The sequence below is a fragment of the Lissotriton vulgaris genome, unplaced genomic scaffold, assembly GCF_964263255.1.
Source record: "Lissotriton vulgaris unplaced genomic scaffold, aLisVul1.2 SCAFFOLD_2183, whole genome shotgun sequence".
Lineage (NCBI taxonomy): Eukaryota > Metazoa > Chordata > Amphibia > Caudata > Salamandridae > Lissotriton > Lissotriton vulgaris.
Window position 1 is genome coordinate 151,212 of NW_028242822.1, and position 20,608 is coordinate 171,819.

The 20,608-nt window shown below is 44.6% G+C and overlaps 1 protein-coding gene across 4 annotated transcripts in view; it reads left to right on the forward strand.

Annotated features, from left to right (window-relative positions):
- Positions 1-20,608, forward strand: part of LOC147668830 (inosine-5'-monophosphate dehydrogenase 1-like) — a 200,414-nt gene that overhangs the window by 125,681 nt on the left and 54,125 nt on the right. For all 4 annotated transcript variants that reach the window (XM_086948421.1, XM_086948422.1, XM_086948423.1 and 1 more), the window contains 3 exons: positions 1,307-1,450; positions 2,943-3,087; positions 4,475-4,618. In XM_086948421.1, coding sequence (XP_086804547.1) covers positions 1,307-1,450; positions 2,943-3,087; positions 4,475-4,618 — 433 coding nt within the window. The remainder of the gene's footprint in view (positions 1-1,306; positions 1,451-2,942; positions 3,088-4,474; positions 4,619-20,608) is intronic.

The following is a 20,608-nucleotide window of genomic DNA, read 5'->3' on the forward strand; positions in this document are numbered from 1 at the left end:
ATACTTGCTCTGCTGGATTGTTTTTGAATCATTTATTGTCACTTGTGCACAAGGAAACTGTCATAAAGTGGATGACAAGACTGTACCAAGTGAGTATTAAACCAAGAAACTTCTTTGAATGCACTTTGCCTACTATTTTCCCATGACATTTAGGGTATGGTTGTACCTTCCCCTCCTCCAGTGCTCAGGACTGTAATTAATCTTCAGCAGTTGTATATGTGCCTATTTGTAAACGTTTTGCGAAAGATTATAATGGTTGCTTAAGTAATGTTTTATTTTCTCATAGCATGTTTTCTGTAAAGTACTGTTATACTTGCCTCCATGGGGGTTCTTTCATTATGTTAAAACCAGCTTACATGATATAAACTGTGGTGAAGAAGGTAGAAATTGAAGTGGCTGTAGGAGGAGTTTCAAGGGCAGCTTTCCTTTTGTTCCTATTTTAAAGGATATTGAAATTTTTAAAAAACATGAGTTGTCAGAAGTGGTACTTTTCGTTCAGTCCAGCAAAGTACTTAACACTTGAAAGCAGTACAAGATTAGGCAGTGGGTGATTTTAGCCATTCCACAGAAGACGTATCTGGGTTACACTGAATAATTACTGAAAGGTTTCCAACTAATTTAACTTGTCAAACAGAAGACTCCAGTAGTAGGGCATATAGAGTTTTAAACACCAGAAAAACATCACATGATACATCATTGAGGAGGCAGTACCTACACAATGGTATCCTCTTAAAAATGCTTTGTCAAGAAGAAAGAAGTAGATCGAAGGCATTCCAAAGTCAAGAGCGCCTGAGTTGGGGTACTGCCTGCATGAGAAGTCTAATTCAAAGTTATAGGTGCATTGGAAAAAGGTCTGCAAGTAATCGGTTATCGTAGACATTTACTTATGTCTCTAGTGCTATTACAGTGGAGGAAATTAACATATTGTGCTGGAGGCGAGTTGAGATAAAGGGATCATATAATTATTTGTCAAATGAGACTCCAGCCTATAAGAAGTTTTCATGCCGGGCTGCAAATGTATTGATTCATCTTACAACTGTATTGGAGGAATCCTATGATTAATTGTAATTTAAAGTCCTGGGACAGACACTGGGTACTTATCCTATTGTAAGAGTAAACTCTGAAGACTACAGTCTGAGGGACCGTCTACATGTCCCTGTTAGGTCTTTCCTGCTATCATTCGAGAAATTGCCAGTGGTATTATAGTATAGATGCCTATTGTGGTGCAGGAAGGGGGTTTTCTTGTACACTTTTTTTTTATCTTTTGGGCACCTCATAATGCAGGTGGTTTTGTTCTTCCTTTCAGTGATGGCATGTGGCAGGCCGCAGGGCACGGCGGTCTATAAAGTGGCAGAATACGCACGCAGGTTTGGCGTACCTGTGATTGCAGATGGCGGAATCCAGACTGTGGGCCATGTAGTAAAAGCTTTAGCCCTAGGTGCATCAACAGGTACATCTAAAGTGCCGTCATTTTTTGAACTATTGATAAAAATATTGTTGCTGATTGCTACATATTAATTAGAAAATACTTCAAACTGTAAAGTCTACAAAATGTTGTTTGCATCTCAGAAGGCTTCAAGGACAATTTATCCTTTCATTTTTTCGGTTTTACTCTGGATTTCTCGCAGAATAAAAATGTTGCACTGCTCATTAGCCTTGCCTAATTCATTAACCCTGTCATTTTTCATCTAACAAAACAGTCTCGATTTAAAAAGAAATTCAATGGAGTTTCCAACAATAAATCAAAGCTCTTATTTGAATTTGTTTTTCCCTTTGAGGTGGTTTATTTGATCTCCATTTTATAATCATTATTTATGCTCCATTATTGTGGTGTCCTTTTCGTAATTTAACCCTGTACACACTCTTGGGATCATTGCAACCTAACATCTTGTAAGCCTCATCATTTCATAGTGCACTTTCATCCAACAATACCATTAACCACTTTATCCTTGGTTTTGCAATTTTATAAAAACATAATAAATCGTATTGATAGGTCATGCTCCCATAGAAGAATCACGGTGTTATACTCTCAATGTCAAGGTGTACATCCCCCATGCTCCCAGCTCCGCCACTTTGACATATTTTCAAAAATACTGGTTCAATCATGACATAAATACATTTCTGCTCCTACATGTTAGATAATTTGGTACTATCTCACAAAAGATAACCATATATACTTTGCAATCTACAATCTGTGAATGATTGTTTGGACTTTTGGCTAAGGTGCACATTTTCAGAATTTTAGCCGGATTATAATAATCTTGGAAATCAAACAGTTAACCAAATAAGAGTTTTACAAAGTTTAACCTGCATTGGAGCAGCAAACAAAATCCCTTGAATATTTGTTTTACAGTGACAAATGTGTCTTATGAAGTTAAGGGTTACTATCATTTGAAATTCTCATAAATGAGATTTCTTGAATCAATGTGATTTATTGTAGTTCTTCTCATGCTGTGTTTGATATAAAACTGATTCTAAAAGCTGTGTAATTAATCATGTTATTTTAACATTTCAAAGTGGTCAGCTGTCTCTTCTAATAACATCTCTTCAACATCAGCTGAGAGTTTTGAGATGGCAGCCATTTCTTTGTATCCATCCCTGTGACTTGGCCTTGAATGTCATGGCAAAGTTAGATTTAAAAATAAAAAGTAAATGGCATGGAACCCAATTCCTCATTTGTGTCCTTAAGGTCTAGGGCTATAAGAGTGCTAACCTCATTTTGGAAATGGAATTCAAATGGGAGGAATAAGCTTTTGAAGGTGTGCTCAGTAACGTTTACAAAAATATTGAGCCAATAAAATTCCTGAATGAGCCAAGGGGGCGCACATGTAGTAGAGTTTGTGTTTATTATGGAGAGAGCTCTGAATTCTGTAGATGGTGTATTTTGCCAAAAGAAACATTCTAATGTGTTTGTTTCCTCTCTACTTGCATCTTCAAACAAGTAATGATGGGTTCATTGCTGGCGGCCACCACTGAGGCACCCGGAGAGTATTTCTTCTCTGATGGAGTACGGCTAAAAAAATACAGAGGTATGGGGTCCCTGGATGCTATGGAAAAGAGCACCAGCAGCCAAAAGCGATACTTCAGGTGAGGTGTAGACCACTTTATCTGATGTTTGTGGGGCTTTGTTTATACCAGAATGATGTCAAGCAGCAAGAGATCCTTAATGAGCCAGGCATGAGTGACCGAGCACCTGAGCTGTCCAACCGTTGTTTAAAAATTCAATTTGTTATAGATTTTTCATTTTCTACTAGGTCACAGCAAACCATGGTTTACTATAGAAGTATATTAGTTACATGTCCACACTAGAGCACAACCTGCAAATCGAGCATGTTTTAATCTAAGTGTAGAGTTAAGAGACACCTAACACATTAATATTCCACTTGATAAATTATTCCTTCCTGGGCTGATTGTCGCTTAAATGACTATTCTATTTTCGGACATCCTGGATACCTTCTAATGAAGCAAAAACTTCTCTTTCTAGGGTGACCCCACCTTTTCTTAACTGGCATTTTTAATTTTTTTTGTAACTATTCCTGGCTGTGTAATAACTCCACATGCAGGAAGTTGAACCAGTTGCGTATTAAAGTACTACATTATTGAAGACCCATTACTTCCTGTTTGGGAGCACACTAATCAGTGACATTGCTATTAGGTACACACTTAGTTGCATATGTTTGACCTGGGCTTGTTGCTCTTGACTGTGAATATCTCGTTTTCATTTTCAAGGATTTTTGAGCTTGGATCTGCAAGCATAAAGCTTTTAATTGATAACTTGTGCACAGACAAAAGCTCTATGGTAAGACGACCGTTCTGTATAAGAAAAGTATATGACAACTGCTGCAGGCTGGCCTCTTATATGCATCTGCCAAGTTCACTGCTCTCTTAACTGTCTACTTGAGGGTTGCATCAGCATTTTGGTGAGAAGAATTAATCTGGCAGTTTTAGAATACTCTTTTGCCAAAATGACCACTTTAAATGCCAGAATTTGAACAATTTAATTAGTTTTGACAGGGTAGGGGTTTGCTAAAAAAATATTAAGTGGCTAATATTGAGACATGAGTAATATTTTCTGTAACCTTTTTTCTGGCACATGCTTTTTTAAAGGTGAAAACATAATGATAAAATTGTTGGATGAAAGTAAACTGTAATACAAATAATTGTTGCAAAATTGGACAAGTCGCCTACCATTTAAATGCATGTCCTGCATTCTACAAATGGTGCCTGTGTCTAAAAATGTATATATATAACAGGGGGCATGGTGCTGGAGTCCAGCTAATGAAATAATTTGGAAGCACTCCGTATGGTTAATAACCATTATTCTGTCTAATGATTTAATAGTCTAGTTTAGGAGAATACCTTAAAACTGTAATTTTAAAGAATTGGTATTCATTTAAACATCTTGAAAATGTAATTTCCACAACTGTGCTGAATTGTTTTTCTTCTAACCATGTTTGTTCTCTTTTCTTTTCAGTGAAGGAGATAAGGTCAGAGTAGCACAGGGTGTCTCTGGCTCCATTCAAGACAAGGGCTCAATTCACAAGTTTGCTCCTTACCTGATAGCAGGTATTCAACATGGTTGCCAAGACATTGGGGCCAAGAGCCTCTCCATTTTACGGTAAGGGGTTAGTTTTCCCTAAATTTCACATTGGAATTTGTTTAATGCATTCCTATTAAGCAACATTGGTGGAAATTGCCCTTTCCCTAGTTTCTCCAGAATTCTGGGGCCACTGTTTGACTTTTGCAAATATACAACCCCCTCGCCCCCCCCCCCCCCCCCACCCCCGTCGAGTATCTTGCAATTTTTTTTTTTTTTAAACAAAGCGGACACTCCTCCACTGTTTGCATACAGGTTGGGAGGTCTTTTTCTGATTTTTCCTTTTCAACAGACGAGTTAGTGGCTTGACAAAGGGTGATAGAATGTAGATAAAAATTCATTAAAAATTCCAAAAATGATGGAGCAGCAGTCCTGTTAAACTTTTATCAAAAAGTCTATCTTCATAAAGATTATCCTCTCTGAGCATTATGGAATGCTTTTAAAGCTGACTCCTCTAGAGGAGCAGTATTTTTCACACTGTCTGCTGCTTATTCGGCTCCATACCTTCGTTTCTTTCCCAGTTTTCTATGGGTAAAGGTTTGTACCCATTTGTTGTTCCACATAGTCATTGCTCGTTTTCCTACACTCCGCAGGCGCTACCCTCCGCAGTGGTGCAGCTGTTTTAGCCCCATGCCGCACTCTGTGCTGCCACAGTGCGACAGCCCAGGCAGTAGAAGCCATTCTTCAGTTTTTTGTTTTTTTAAAAAAACATTTTTATTAAAAAGAAGTCATTCTTCTGCCCACAGACAAGGCTCAAATGGGGAGTTGGAGAAGATGCACCCTGGACCCTTCTAGAGGACCGTGGCTGTAGGCCAGATTGCTGCAGCAATGAGAGCACTCACCGGATCGGAGTGGTACGCTGAACTGACAAGAGGCAGCCATGGTATCAGCTGAGCCAGGCCTTAGGGTTCACGTTCTTAACAGCTAAAAAAAAGTGTTCGAGGCATATGAGCTGCAGATTACACACTGTTGCATAGGTCACCATCTAGTGTTGGGCCCGTACGTTTGCACTTCTTTTTGTCCTGAAAAGTCTTTGGAAGTCACGAGATAGGTGACTCCTCCTTTGGATCACATTGCGCATGGGCGTCAGCTCCATCCTTAGATTGCTTTTTTCCGCCATCGGGCTCCGATGTGTTTCCTGCGCTCCGGTTTGGAATGGATTCTTCTTCGGCGCGCAGTCCTTCACCCTTTCAGACGGTATTGTCTCGAACGTGTTTCCCAATCAACGCGAGTCTCAACAACTTCGAAGTCTCCGGCCGGCGACGAAGACCTTCGGGCCTACCTGTGCCTTATACTCCGGCTCATAGAAAGGACGCCATTCAAGAAGTGTTCTCAATGTGGGTCGAAGTTTCCCCACACCGATCTCCATGAGGTGTGCAACCTCTGCCTCTCACCGGAGCACAAGGCCAGAGACTGTTCAGCTTGCGCCTCCTTCCGCTCCAAAAAGGCAATTCGGGACCGACGAGCTCGAATGACCATGGCTCGCTTGTCATCTTTGATCCCCGACGACATCTTTCAAGAGGGCGTCGATGTGCCAGAACAAGAGCCGGTCGAACAAGGCACCGGCAGCGACTCCGAAGCCGAGGACTCAGACGTTAAGGACATCACTTCGGCGGCACAGCGGCGCGTAAGTACATATGTCGACCCGACCCTTCCTTGACACCCTCGAAAAAGGCTACGTCACACCTTCACTGTCTGGCCCAGGTGCACACAGAGAGACTGCTTCCCATGCCCTGCCTTCGGGCCCGTTAAAGAAGCCTACTAAGCCTTCAGGCGCCTTGGGCTTGAGTCAGTCTACCCCTGGTACCGACACACACCTACCGGCACCGAAAAAGAAGCCGTCCTCTTCCTCATCCACGCCGACAGCTGCTTCCACATCCAAGCACTCGGTGCCGAAAACTGGCACCGGCTCCTCCACACCGAAAACACACTCGGAGCCAAACTAAAAACTGCCACCAAAGGGCCTGACTCCCATGCCACAGAGCCGAAAAAGGCCTCAGAACCGAGGAAACACGTTCCACCGGCCAACGGCACTGCAAAAGGTCACGGTTCAAAGCCAAAAAAACATAAAACCGCTACTGAGTCTGTGCCGAAAAAGCCTATGGAACCAAAGACCTCGGCACCGAAGGGTCTACGTTCCACAGAAGAACTATTCAGACAAGATCCTTCCCAAAAAACTCTTGTAAAGGATCCCAAAACTGGTCACTTGACTCTTAGCTCCAAAAAAACGACCACTAGATGCTCCTGCATCAGCTCCTCCTCCTAAAAAGGACATTGCAACCTCTCCATTAAGAATACCTTCTCCTCCTCCCCTACCACATCACTCTCCTACACCATCCCCATCTCCAGTAGAAGAGGATGATGATATGGATAATGACTCTGATGATACAGGGGGAGGTGCGGACAATGAACCGCTAGGGAATCCTAGTCCTCCCGGCTCCCCTGGGATGATTATAGCACCCCGACATCCCTGACTTTACACAAGATGACATATACCCCTCCAGACCTTAGAGGACACTATGGGCTTTAACCAACTTGTCCATAGAGATGCCCAATTCCATGGGGTTTACCTACACACAGACCCCGTGGAGGAAGATTTTCTCATGGACACTTTTGACCGCACACAAGTCCACCTCAATTCTACCAATGCTTAAGAGGGTCATTAAGCATTTACCAGAGGTGTTCAGGACTCGAATCATTAAACCCCGGATAGAGAAAAAGTATAAGGCTGCCCCTAAAGATCCAGTCTACATTAAAGGCCCCGCACCAGTAGACTCCCTTGTAGTCTCCAATGCGCGAAAAAGGGCCAATTCGTAAACATCAGGTGAGGCCGCCCCACCAGATAAGGAGTGTAAGCTTCTGGATGCCTCTGGCAAACGAACGGCGTCACAGGCAGCATACATATGGCGCATCGCCAATACTCAAGCACTATTAGCGAGGTACGGCAGGGCACATTAAGATGAATCCATAATGCAGCACCTCCCAGATAAATATAAAAATAGGTCCAATGAACTCAGTCAAGAAGGTACAACTATCACCAATTCCTCCATCCGTTGTGCCCTAGATGTGGTTAATTGCCCTGCTTCAAGGGCAATTAACACCAGTGTCATTTTGTGTAGGCATGCCTGGCTACGCATTTCAGGTTTCAAACCGGAAGTCCAGAGTTCCATCCTCAATAAACCATTCGATGAGCAACACCTATTTGGCCCTAATGTTGACGTATCCCTTGAGAAAATGAAAAAGGATACCGATGCAGCTAAATCTACGGGAGCCTTGCAGACGCAAGCTCCCAGACGCTCCTTTTGTCGCTCATCCTACAGAAGCACCACCAGAGGCTACTCCTCAGATAGCCCCTCCACTTCTTACAAAACCCCCACCCAATCCACCTTCACTAGAGGCTACCAAAGAGGTGGGTACAGGGGTAACCTTAACAAAGGCAGAGGCAAGACTAACACCTCCCGTTCTGCCTCCACCCCTACCCAATCACTTCCCCCACAACATTCCACTCCAGTTGGGGAAGACTCCAACAATTCCTTCCTGTCTGGGCCAACATCACATCAGACAGGTGGGTGCAACAGATAATTCAATCCGGTTACTGTCTCGAACCAACATCTACTCTCCCCAAACATACCATCCAAACAGCGTCCAATGTCACAAGAACATTTTTTACTGCTAAAGCAAGAGGTAATATCCCTCTTACAAAAAAGTGCAATAGAACCAGTACCCTTGCACCAACAAAATAAAGGAGTTTACTCCCTGTATTTTCTTATCCCAAAGAAGGACGGCTCTCTAAGGCTTTTTTCTAGACCTCAGACCCCTAAACCTGTACATACAATTAGACCATTTCCACATGGTCACACTCCAGCAGGTCCTTCCTCTTCTTTAACAAAACAACTTCCTTGCTACCATAGATCTCAAGGACGCCTATTTCCACATGCCCATTCACACCCCTCACAGAAAAGATCTCAGATTTGTAGTGGACCGTAAGCACTCCCAATTCAAGGTACTCCCATTCGGAGTCGCAACAGCACCGTGAGTGTTTACCAAGTGCCTAGCGGTGGTAACAGCACACTTAAGAAGCCAACACATTCACGTCTTCCCATATCTCGACGACTAGCTCATAAAAGCCAGCTCATACAGCCAGTGTGTGCAACACACCCACACCACTATCCAACTACTACACAACCTGGGGTGCATAGTAAACAACACCAAGTCCCATCTGCAACCGTTCCACATACAACAATACCTCGGTGCTACAATAAACACCTCAACACCTCAACAGCGCTAGCTTATCCCTCTCCTGCCAGAATAGCAAACATGCAAGCTCTTCTAACAAAATTTCAACCGGAACACTCTCTTCCAGCTCGAGTGTTCATGCAACTCATAGGGATGATGGCCTCTTACATATTCATGGTGCCTCATGAAAGTCTCCAGATGCGTCTTCTTCAAGAGTGCTTAGCACGCCAATGGAACCAGGCTCAAGTTCAATTAACCCCTTCGATGCTCATGACGGAATGGTTCCGTCATGAGCATCGGTTGAGCTGTGCTCATGACGGAACCATTCCGTCATGACCACACCCATTAACATTGGGGCCCAGCACTGGTGATAAATCTGGGCAGCAGTCAAGGTGTTAACAGATCTAGTGTTTGTGGCCGGTCGTACTCCCCGCTCTCTGCAAAGGTGGAACGCCAAAAACCTTTCCAAGTGCGACCATTCCTGAAGCCAATTCCTCAAATAGTCATGACCGTGGACGCATCACTCTCCGGCTGGGGAGCTCACCTACTGCAACACACCATTCAGGGAAGGTGGACACCACAACAAAAGTTACTCCACATCAACCACCTAGAGTTACTAGCCATATTCCTAGCCTGAAAGGCCTTCCAAAAGCAATTATCCAGTATTAGGGGTATCTTTCATAAATTCACATGCCTGAATCATTCCCCGTCATCTGGGTGGGAGTCCCCGGTACATAAAGAGTAATGTCATGAAGACATATACATAGTAATAGGCCAGAGGCCTCTCATTAGTAACATATCCATGTCCTTTTGTAAAAAAGGAACAAACTTTGGCCAAGAGCCAATCAGCTATCACCACCCTCTAGAACCTTCCTGGAAGGAGCCCTAGTCCATCAGATTTTCTACTGCACGTCGTACTAAGGGAGTCTCCACTGAGCTCTGCTCAGCTTTCCTGTATTTCTGGATTTTTTCCACAAATTTTCTCTCAATTAATTTTCTGTGAGGGGTTTTCAGTTCACCATGGCTGATACTCCGAAAAAAGGGCTTTTTAGACCTTGTGCCTCTTGTGGCAAAAAGTGGCTTCATGTTGATGACGGGCATGAGGACTGCCTTTATTGTCTCTACCCTGACCACTCTGCAAAGGATTGCAAAGTCTGCTGCACTTTTTCAGCTAAAACTCTCAAGGACATAGAGGGCCGCCTGTTGATATGGCTTCAGAGACTGAAAGACAAGGACCAGGCAGTCTCTTCAGGTGAGAGTGAGTGTTCCATCAGGAGTGCACATTCCTCTCCCAAAAGGCCTAGAACTTCATCCCGAGGACCATCTTTGGAGCCACCTCAAAAGAAGACGCCCAAGTCTTCAGAGGTTCGTTCAAAGGCCATGGCTGTGAAGGTTTCTCTTCAGGATCCTACCTTCAAGAAACCTTTCACGACGTCTTCAGCTCTGCCTGTGACGGCGTCGACAGCAATTATCTCCACGTCGGTGGCGTCATACTTGTCGTCCACGTCGAGGACCACTACATCCTCGTCGTCGACGGGTAGGTCTGTTTCATCTATTATTGTGATCAAGAAATCGTCGACGACGCCACAGTCGACAAGCGCTTCCACGTCGACGAAGTCAAAATCGACGTCGTCGACTAAAGTTCCATCGTCGTCGACAAAATCCTCTTCATCGTCGACAAAATCCTCTTCATCGTCGACGAAATCCTCTTCATCGTCGACGAAATCCTCTCCCTCGTCGACAAAATCCTCATCGACGATAAAGGCTCCATCGACAACTTCATCGTCGAGTAAGTCGTCAACGAGATCTTCGACGTCGACACCAGCGCTGACTAAGCCGTCGACGACGGCTTCTAGATTGATTGTCGACGTTCCCCCGTCGACGACCACCCCGTCGACGGGCTCGACGACGATAGCGTCTCCTCCTTTGAAGTATGCATATACGCACTTCAAGATTACTAAGCGTACTCTGACGCCGTAATTGACCTCTCCGAGCAGAGTCCAGGCACTACCACCTCCTCATCTTCTGGACACTGAAGACTCTGATGAGGGCTCTATGTTTCAAACCGCAACCAGCCTATCTGAACTACACGTAAAACTTCATGAAAGTTCAGATTGTGAAGACCAAGAACAGGATGAAGTGGAATACCAGGAGGAATACCAGCCTCCTCCTCCTCCTCCTTCTTCACAGCCTATGCTGTGTCCCCCAGTATCCATAGTGACAGATCTGCAGTTTTTGATTGCGGACTACAAACGGAGGTTTTCTTCCACTCCTCCTCCACCGCCAGTAGTGTCACCTCCACCTAGACCTCTGCCTCCACCTCTAGTGCTTCAGCCAAACCCTGCTCCTTCGCGTCCTCCTCCATCCTCAGATGAGGAAGAAGAAAAAGAAGAGCAACAACGTGACTCCAGGACACACAGGACGAATGGGATGACTACGTTATTCCATGTCCGGCATCCTCTGTACTACCACAAGCAGATTCGCCCCAGAAGACATTGGAGGACTCCATAATATCCTAGAAAGGGCGGCGTTGTGTTTTAAAATCCAAATGACCACAGAACAGGACTGCTTCCTTTACGATTTTAAGGAACCATTCAAAAAGGCTGTTCGGGCCATTCCCATCATTGAATATGTTTGGGACCAAGGGGTGAAAATAATGCAAAACCCTTCATCTTTGCCTCCAGTTCTGCCCAGACTGGACAAAAAATATAGGGCTCAGGACACTGCTCCAGCTTGCTTTACTGACCATCCAAAGCCGGACTCGGTCAATACTCAGTCAGCGCAGCGCAAATCAAAACATCCATCTGCTGCGCTGACTGAGCCGCCAGATAAGGAGGGCAGAAAACTTGACAAAATTGGAAACGGTTTTCCTCTATGTCAGCACTAACAGTGCGTGCAGCAAACTCTTTGGCACTGTTAGGACGATACAACCGTCAGATGTGGGCTGATATCGCCACATATTTGGGATCTCTGTCGGAAGAACAGAAGGAAGAGGCAAAAAAGATTCTCCTTGAAGGCGAACGTTCAGCCTCGGAGATGATTGATGTTGCAATGGATATCGCATCCACGGGGTTCCGTCAGCTGGCAGGAGCTGCAGTCCTGAGGCGACAAGGTTGGCTCAAAGCAACATCTTTCCGCCCTGAAGTGCAGACTAAAGTATTAGACATGCCGTATGATGGCCAACTTCTGTTTGGACAACACATCGATGAGATGCTTCAAGGTATCTAAAAAATACTAATACCGCAAAGGCACTAGGTACCCTCCAGTATAAAAATCCTCCAAAAGGGCAAGGGATTCTACTCCCGATTCTTCTTAATTCGTAAGAAGGAGAAAAAATGGAGACCTATATTGGACTTAAGAGATCTCAAAAAATTCCTCAAGAAACGGTCATTTCTTATGGTGTCCATCCAGGAGGTGCTGCAACTCCTCAATGCGAACGACTTTATGTTGTTGTCTTTAGACCTTCAAGACGCTTACTTTCATATACCGATCCACAGAAACCACAAGCAATGCCTCAGGTTCGCTGTGGCTGGCAAACACTGCCAGTTTCGGGTATTGCCCTTCGGCCTTAAGTCAGTAGCAGCATACCTCCGCCAACATCACCAGGTCTTCCTGTACTTAGACGACTGGCTCGTCAAGGCACCTACTGTCGCAGGCGTGACCAAGTCCTCCAACGCCTGTCTTCAACTCTTCAACGACCTGGGACTTACTCTCAACCAAGAGAAATCTGTCCTTCAGCCGTCCCAGCGCCTCCCTTTCCTTGGTGCTGTCCTAGATACAGCCCAGAAAAAGGCTTTTCCTTCACAGGAGCGTCAAGTCGAGATGATGTCCTTGGCTGCCCGGATTCAGGCCAAAAAGACCATCACGGTGCGCCTCACAAATCCTTGTTAGGAATGATGTCCTCTAACATCCTGTTAGTTCCATACTGCCACCTTCGTATGCGTCCACTTCAGGAGGCGCTATCCACTCAGTGGATCCAATGTACAGGATCTTTCGACGATGTGAACCGGATAACTCCTTCCATTGTCCAAGCTCTACACTGGTGGCTTTACCCACAGAATCTTATGCAGGGTCTTCCGTTCCTTCTTCCAGTTTCACCACATGTGATAACCACAGATGCGTCCTTGGAAGGATGGGGCGCGTTCCTTCAGGAACTCCAGATCAACGGGCAGTGGTCCCCTGCAGAGAAACAACTGCACATAAACCTTCTCGAGTTAAGAGCAGTCTACCTTGCGCTCAGAGCGTTCTTGCCCCAGATCAAGGATTCCCCAGTGCTTGTGAGAACAGACAACACCACCAAACAGGGTGGAACTCGCTCCATGACGTTGTCTCAAGAATCTCAACAGATTTGGAAATGGCTACTTCGAAACATTTCCCTTCGGGCACAGTACGTCCCAGGGCCGGACAATATCCTGGCGGAATCTGAGCAGACAAGGCTCTGTATGCCACGAATGGGAGCTGGATCAACAACTTCTCAACTATATATTCTCCCGATGGGGCAGGCCTCACCTGAATCTGTTTGCAACCAAACACAACGCAACATGCCAACATTACGCAAGCTGGCATCCCCAGAAGGGATCTCTAGGCAATGCATTTTCGATCGCATGGTGCAACGTCTTTGCATACGCATTTCCTCCATTTCCCCTAATTCCCAGGGTCCTCCGGAAACTGAAGGCAGAGCATTGCACCCTGATCTTGGTAGCCCCAGCGTGGCCGCGCCAACACTGGTTTACGGAGCTTCATCTCCTATCACTGGAACTGCTGATCCCATTCAGACCATGCCCAACTCTCCTCACGATGAACAACGGGCAAGTCCAGCATCCAGATCTGGCATCTCTCAAATTATCGGCTTGGCTCCTGAGTTCAGAGAATTCCAGAACTTAGACATTCCTCAGGAATGCAGGGAGGTCCTAGCTCAGGCTCGGGCCGACAGTACCAACAAGACGTATTCCCTGAAATGGAAAAGGTTCTGTATATGGTGTAAATCAAACCACATACACCCTTTTTCGTCATCACCTGCACAAATTCTGCCTTACCGTCTCCATTTGGCAAACTCAGGATTGGCCCATGCTTCAATAAAAGTTCACCTGGCGGCCAGGTCTCGTTTCAGGCGTTCTTCATCTGGTGCTTCCCTCTGGTCCAATAGACTTGTTAAACAGTTTCTGAAAGGCCTGTTCAGGACGTTTCCTCCGGTGAGAGCTTTACCACCTACCTGGCAACTAAACATTGTGCTTGCTCAATTGATGAAACATCCCTTTGAGCCAATACACAGAGCCAACATCAAATACCTTTCTTGGAAAAGGCGAGTAAGTGAACTTCAAGCCTTCTCCATTCAAGATCCTTTCCTGCAGTTCAAACAGGACAGAGTGATTCTAAGGACCAACCCTAAATTCATTCCTAAGGTTCCATCCTTTCTTCCCAAATCCACTTTCCGCAGCAGAAAGCTATCCACTCTCTAGACCTTAAACTTTGTCTGAAGTTCTACATTTATAGAACAGAACAATTTCAAAAATGCCACCAACTATTCGTTGCCTTTAGCAGACCCAGAAAAGGTCTTCCATTGATTAAGCAGAGCATTTCACGTTGGATCTCTGCAGCCATTGCTTTCTGCCATCAACAAGCAGGACATCCTCTGCATTCCAAAGTTCGGGCTCATTCCACTAGAGCGGTCTCAACCTCAATGGCGCTCTTTGCAGGAGTACCCATTGTTGACATATGCAGAGCGGAGACATGGAAGACGCCGCATACGTTCACCAGGCACTACTGCTTGGATACCTAACTTATGAAAGATGCAGCAGTGGGACAAGCTGTGCTCCGTCATTTATTTCACTAGAGGTGAGCCTTCTCTTTCATCCCACCTTCCTACTGTCTGCTTGCACATTTCTCTTTTATATGGTATTTTGGTACTTGCTATATTTCACAATTGATATGTTATTATCAAGAGATTTTACATGTTGTAACATTCGAAATGTGCTGATGATTGCTTGCTACTCTGATTCAGGCATGTGAAACTATGAAAGATACCCCTAATACTGGATAAGAAATGCGTTACTTACCTGTAACTGCAGTTATCCAGTATTGGTATCTTTCATAGATTCACATGCAACCCACCCACCTCTCCTGGAAGGGCTCACCTTGGTTCTCTCAGTAGGTACTACTTAGCACTGTTCTTACGAAAATCTGAGGGACTAGGGCTCCTTCCAGGAAGGTTCTAGAGGGTGGTGATAGCTGATTGGCTCTTGGTCAAAGTTTGGTCCTCTTTAGTTTGGTCCTTTTTTACAAAAGGACAAGGATATGTTACTAATGAGAGGCCTCTGGCCTATTACTATGTATATGTCTTTATGACATTACTCTTTTTATGTACCGGGGACTCCCACCCTGACGGGGAATGATTCAGGCATGTGAATCTATGAAAGATACCAATACTGGATAACTGCAGTTACAGGTAAGTAATGCATTTCATATCAGGCAAGGCTGTCTTAGTCCGCACGGACAACATGACAGCCATGTACTGCATACAAAAACAAAGCGGGACACACTCTCTGCAACTCTGTTAGCTAGCACAGAGCATATGGATTTGGGCTATACCTCAGAACATCTTTCTCTTAGCCCAACATGTTCCAGGGGAACAAAACCTAGCCGATATGTTGAGCCGTCAAACACAACAGATCCACGAGTGAGAACTTAATCCACAAGTTCTTCAACCGTTCTTTCAAATGTGGGGACAACCTCAGATAGACCTCTTCGCCACCCACGAAAAACGCCAAATGCCCAAGCTTCGCCGCCAGATATCAACGCCCACTATCCAAAGGCAATGCAATATGGATGAACTGGTCAGGCAGATTTGCGTACGCTTTTCCACCTCTCCCACACATTCCACTAGTGATGCGCAAAATACAGCAACATTCCCTAACTCTCATTCTAGTTGCTCCAACTTGGGCCAGACAACCCTGGTACACCAGATTGCTACAACTTTCAGTAGTACCGCACCAAAAGCTATATCTATCTCCACGCCTCAACCCAGAACCATGGAGAGATCAGACACACAGCTCAGCTCAACCTTGCGATCTGGGTCCTGAGGTCCTAGAATTCGGTTAGCTTAACCTTCCCCCTGACTGTATGAACATTATTGAAGAAGCTAGACGTCCCACCACTAGGGCATGCTATGCAGCCAAGTGGAAACGTTTTGCAATTTATTGCCATAACAACATCAATCCCCTAGATGTGTCTATTCAACACATAATAGGCTACTTACTACACCTCCAAAGATGTAACTTAGCCTACACGTCTATTAGCCTGCATCTTGCTGCCATGGCAGCATATCTACAAAATAGACTGCATCTATCACTTTTCAAAGTGCCTACCATAAAAAGCCTTTATGGAAGGCCTTAAAAGAATAATTCCTCCCAGAGCACCACCTTCACCTGTGTGGAATCTAAATGTTTTTCTCACACGGCTAATGGGACCTCCCTTTGAACCTTTACATAAATGTGAGCTACAATTTTTAGCACTAACGAGTCAGGAACCTTTTCCGCAGATGCATCATAATAAGGTTGTTCTCCAAACTAATCCTAAATTTCTTCGTAAAGTCATTTCTCCCTTCCACCTCAACCAATCTGTGGAGCTGCATGTTTTCTTCACGCAGCAACAAACAGTTGCGGAAAGAGCTCTTCATACCTTAGATGCCAAAAGAGAATTGCTTTACTACATCGAGAGAACACAACCCTTACGTAAGACCAAACAACTTTATGTGTCTTTCTCACCACCACACAAAGGCAACCCATATCAAAATGTGGAATGGCTAGGTGGATTGTCAAATGCATACAAATTTGCTACCACAAAGCTAAACGTACGTTATCTGTTCCTCCTAAAGCTCACTCCACAAGAAAGATAGGGGCTTAAATGGCTTTTTTAGGGAACATTCCCTTGGGTATCTGTAAAGCAGCTACATGGTCTACACCACACACATTCACAAAACACTATTGTGTAGATGTGCAAACTATACACAAGCTACTGTGGGCCAGGCTGTACTCAAAACACTATTTCAAATTACTGCAAGAGATACTGGTGGTCGCCGCTAAGAGGGGGTACTGCTATATAATCTATGCAACAGTGTGTAATTTTAATCTCAAATGCCTCAAATGGAAAATGCTACTTACCAGTATGCATCTGTTCTTGGCATGTAGAGCTGCAGAGTTACACACGCCCACCCGCCTCCCCGGCTACCTTTATCTGTTCCAGTATTATCTTAATTAGATACAGCTTACATGAGCATCCTTCCTGTTTCTTACAAAGCTCCATCATTTCCCTTCTGGCGAAAAACAATCTAAGGATAGAGCGGATGCCCATGCACAATGTGATCCAAAGGAGGAGTCGCCTATCTTGTGACTTCCAAAGACTTTTCAGGACAAAAACAAGTGCAAACATCCGGGTCCAACACTAGATGGCAATCTATGCAACAATGTGTAACTCTGCAGCTCTACATGCCTAGAACACATTTTCTGTTCTTTTCTCATCAGCTGAGATGCTCCATTACATATATAAAAAAGTTTTACAACTGGGCAGAAAGAGGCACCTCAAATAAAGTGAGAATTTAAACTAGTGCAACTTTTAAGTCTATACTTCTAAAAACCTTTGAGTTTCTCTCTGTCGATGTGAACAAAGTGATCACGTCACAGCATGGACGTATTTGGCTTGGTCTGTGTTCCAATTTTTTCCTTCACTGGAGTTCATGCACTTTTTGTTTCACTCGTTTTCATGCATCTGTGAGTAGTATAATAGTCTGCAATTATAGATCAAGTGAAATAAAGCTAGCATTGTGTTTCAAATCTAAAGATTTGAGACATAAATCCTCCCCAAGCCATCTCGAGTGAATGACCGGCAAAAGAAAACCATCTTCTACGCTGACGAATAAAAGCCATAGAAATGAGGGCGACAAGGAACCCTACAAATGGTAATTAATTAGTGGGCTCCAAGCCCTTTTTAGACCGACATAGTAGATCTTAAACGACAGCACATGCGTTGCCTCAGGTAAGACCTAAAAACGACTTTGCATACATATTTAAATGATAATGGATCACTTGCAAGGTCGGAACTAGTCAGTGCTTGGCTGTCCATGAAAGGTCTTCGAATTAGGGTTATTTTCTACCTTTACATCAAATGAAGATAAAGAACACATGCTTCCAGTGAAACATTCTGCACCTAGAGTTCAGGTTTTATCTTTCAGCCGCCAATCAGGAGCAAGGTTTTTTTTTGGCGCTAGTGTAAAAGCTCACTTTAGAAGGGAATGATGGCATGTACACCAATACATGGGCTACTATAGTAATGGAGCAGGTGTGAGTGCCTTTCAAGCTAAAGGCAAAATAGACTTGCTGTGTTGATGAATTGGATGTGCAGTCTTGGGTTGTCAGTAAATCAAATTACAATCGCACTCACAGAACCAAATGCAGTTTCTGCAGCAGGCCTTTATTTGTATGGCACAGGAATTGATGATGCCATCGCCAAGCAGGTGTTTTTCGTATCTGAACCGTTGAGAAAATTCTCAACCATTTAGGCATGTACAATTATTTTTTTCTTCCTTTCTGAGGTTGATTTCTTCTTATAAACTGACCATTTCAAGTAATTCAGTAGTCCGTGAACTTAAACCACTGGAATGTAGTTCAGCGATTTCAAGCCTTCATACATTTGTTATGTATGTGAAAAAACCACTCTGTCTACTAAAGTGCCCCCCATCGCAGTCACCCAGCCTCCTTCCCCGTTCACTCGGACTTCAGTCAATAGTGGTGGCACAGAACTGCCACCATAGATTCAATAAATCTTTCGTTCTGGAGGCCCAACCTGAATGGGCTTGTTAGTGAGAACTCAAATTGCAACTACTTGTCTCCAACATGCATCACCATCAATCCCTGGAGAAAGCCCTCTCAGTTTGTTGGTCCAGCAGATAGCTTGAAGGCAGTGGCGGCTGCCTCTGAACGGGTGGGGGGTAAGCAGAAGGGGAGTGTGTGGGGGGGGGGGGGGGCGTGCAAAGGGGGTATTCATTTTTTTTTCCCCTGCTTTTCCTCACCACACGCCTCTCCTCAATCTTGCCTTCTTGGGATTGTTCTCCTAGGGGCTATGTAGCACAGCCCAACGGAGAACATGCCAACTGCGCATAACTGTTTGGCCGGCCCGAGAGGGCATGTGAAAGAGTCATGCGCAAGTAGGGAGGGAGTGCAAACCACGCCTGCTCCCTCGGCGGCGGCAAGCCAGCCCCGCCCACCCTGAGCCGCAAAGGAAAATAAAATGATAACTTCTTGTTGTTATGATTTTATTTTTATTTTCCGCTGTTCAACAAGCAGTGGGGCTACTGCTTGAAGGTTTTCCTGCTCATGATTGAAGACTTTTTTAGTAGATTTGCATTATGCTTGAACTAGTTGGTTGACTTTTGTAAAGTAGTTGAAGAAAATAAGTAGGAGTATCCTGTTCTTCTATTTCAGTGTATTTTATTATGTACTGAAAACCAATTAAACTCATCACTGCAGTAATTGTGTTCTGTGCTCAATACATTTTCCGTACAGAACACAATATACTCGTGGTCTTGATCTTGGTTTCAAGATCAGTTGTTATCCAGAACAGAGCTTAAACCAGCAATTTCCTCCAAATAGTTAATGTCTGATGTAACAATGAGTGCTCAGTGGGCTCTGATCCGCTTTCTACAGACATTTCTGAAGTCATTTGCGTTAGTGCTTTTGCTGTGTTGCAGCGCAGCACTGCTGCACCCACAAAGAATTTCTTTACTGTTCACTCTAAATGTAAGAACACTTTGTACTCCTGGTGGTGATACACAATCTTCTTGAAAATGTATGTTCGAGGCATATGAGCTGCAGATTGCACACTATGCATAGATTGCCACCTAGTGTTGGGCCCGGATGTTTGCAGTTTGTTTTGTTGTAGAAAAGTCTTTGGAAGTCACGGGATAGGTGACTCCTCCTGTGGATGATACTGCGCATGGGCATCGGCTCCATCCCCAGATTGTTTTTTTCCGCCACCGGGCTCGGATGTGTTTCCAGCGCTCCGTGTTGAAACCGATTTCCTTCGGTACGCAATCCTCACCAACTTACAGGAAATAAGTTTCTAATGCTTTTTCACACGACGCTAGTCTTCAACATCGAATACTTCGATTCCGGTAGTCGTCGAAAGCCTTCGGGTCTAGCTAGGCCTAAACTCTAGCTCATTGAAAGGACGCCATTTAAAGTATTTACAACAAGGGGTGGTGAGGGACAGAGTCTCTGAATTAAGCAGAAAGCTCTCACCCAGTCAAGAGATCAGGGCTAGATCCAACACCGTTTTTTAGCTCACTGCACCATCCCAGTTTCAGAACCTGGCTGTATGCAAATTAGTCTGTTCCTGTACCAGTGCATGATGGGAACAGGGCAAACCAAACTACAAAAGCCAATTCTTACACTGGGAAGGAAACAAGCTCCCGGGGACCGGTTTCTGGCATTACAGCCGTCTTCAGCCCGGTTTGCTTGAATCCTGATGGTGCAATGAGCAAGGGTCTCACATCTGAGAATACCCTTCCACGCTTAGGGTGGACAAAAATATTTACAACAAGGGGTGGTGAGGGACAGAGTCTCTGAATTAAGCAGAAAGCTCTCACCCAGTCAAGAGATCAGGGCTAGATCCAACACCGTTTTTTAGCTCACTGCACCATCCCAGTTTCAGAACCTGGCTGTATGCAAATTAGTCTGTTCCTGTCCCAGTGCATGATGGGAACAGGGCAAACCAAACTACAAA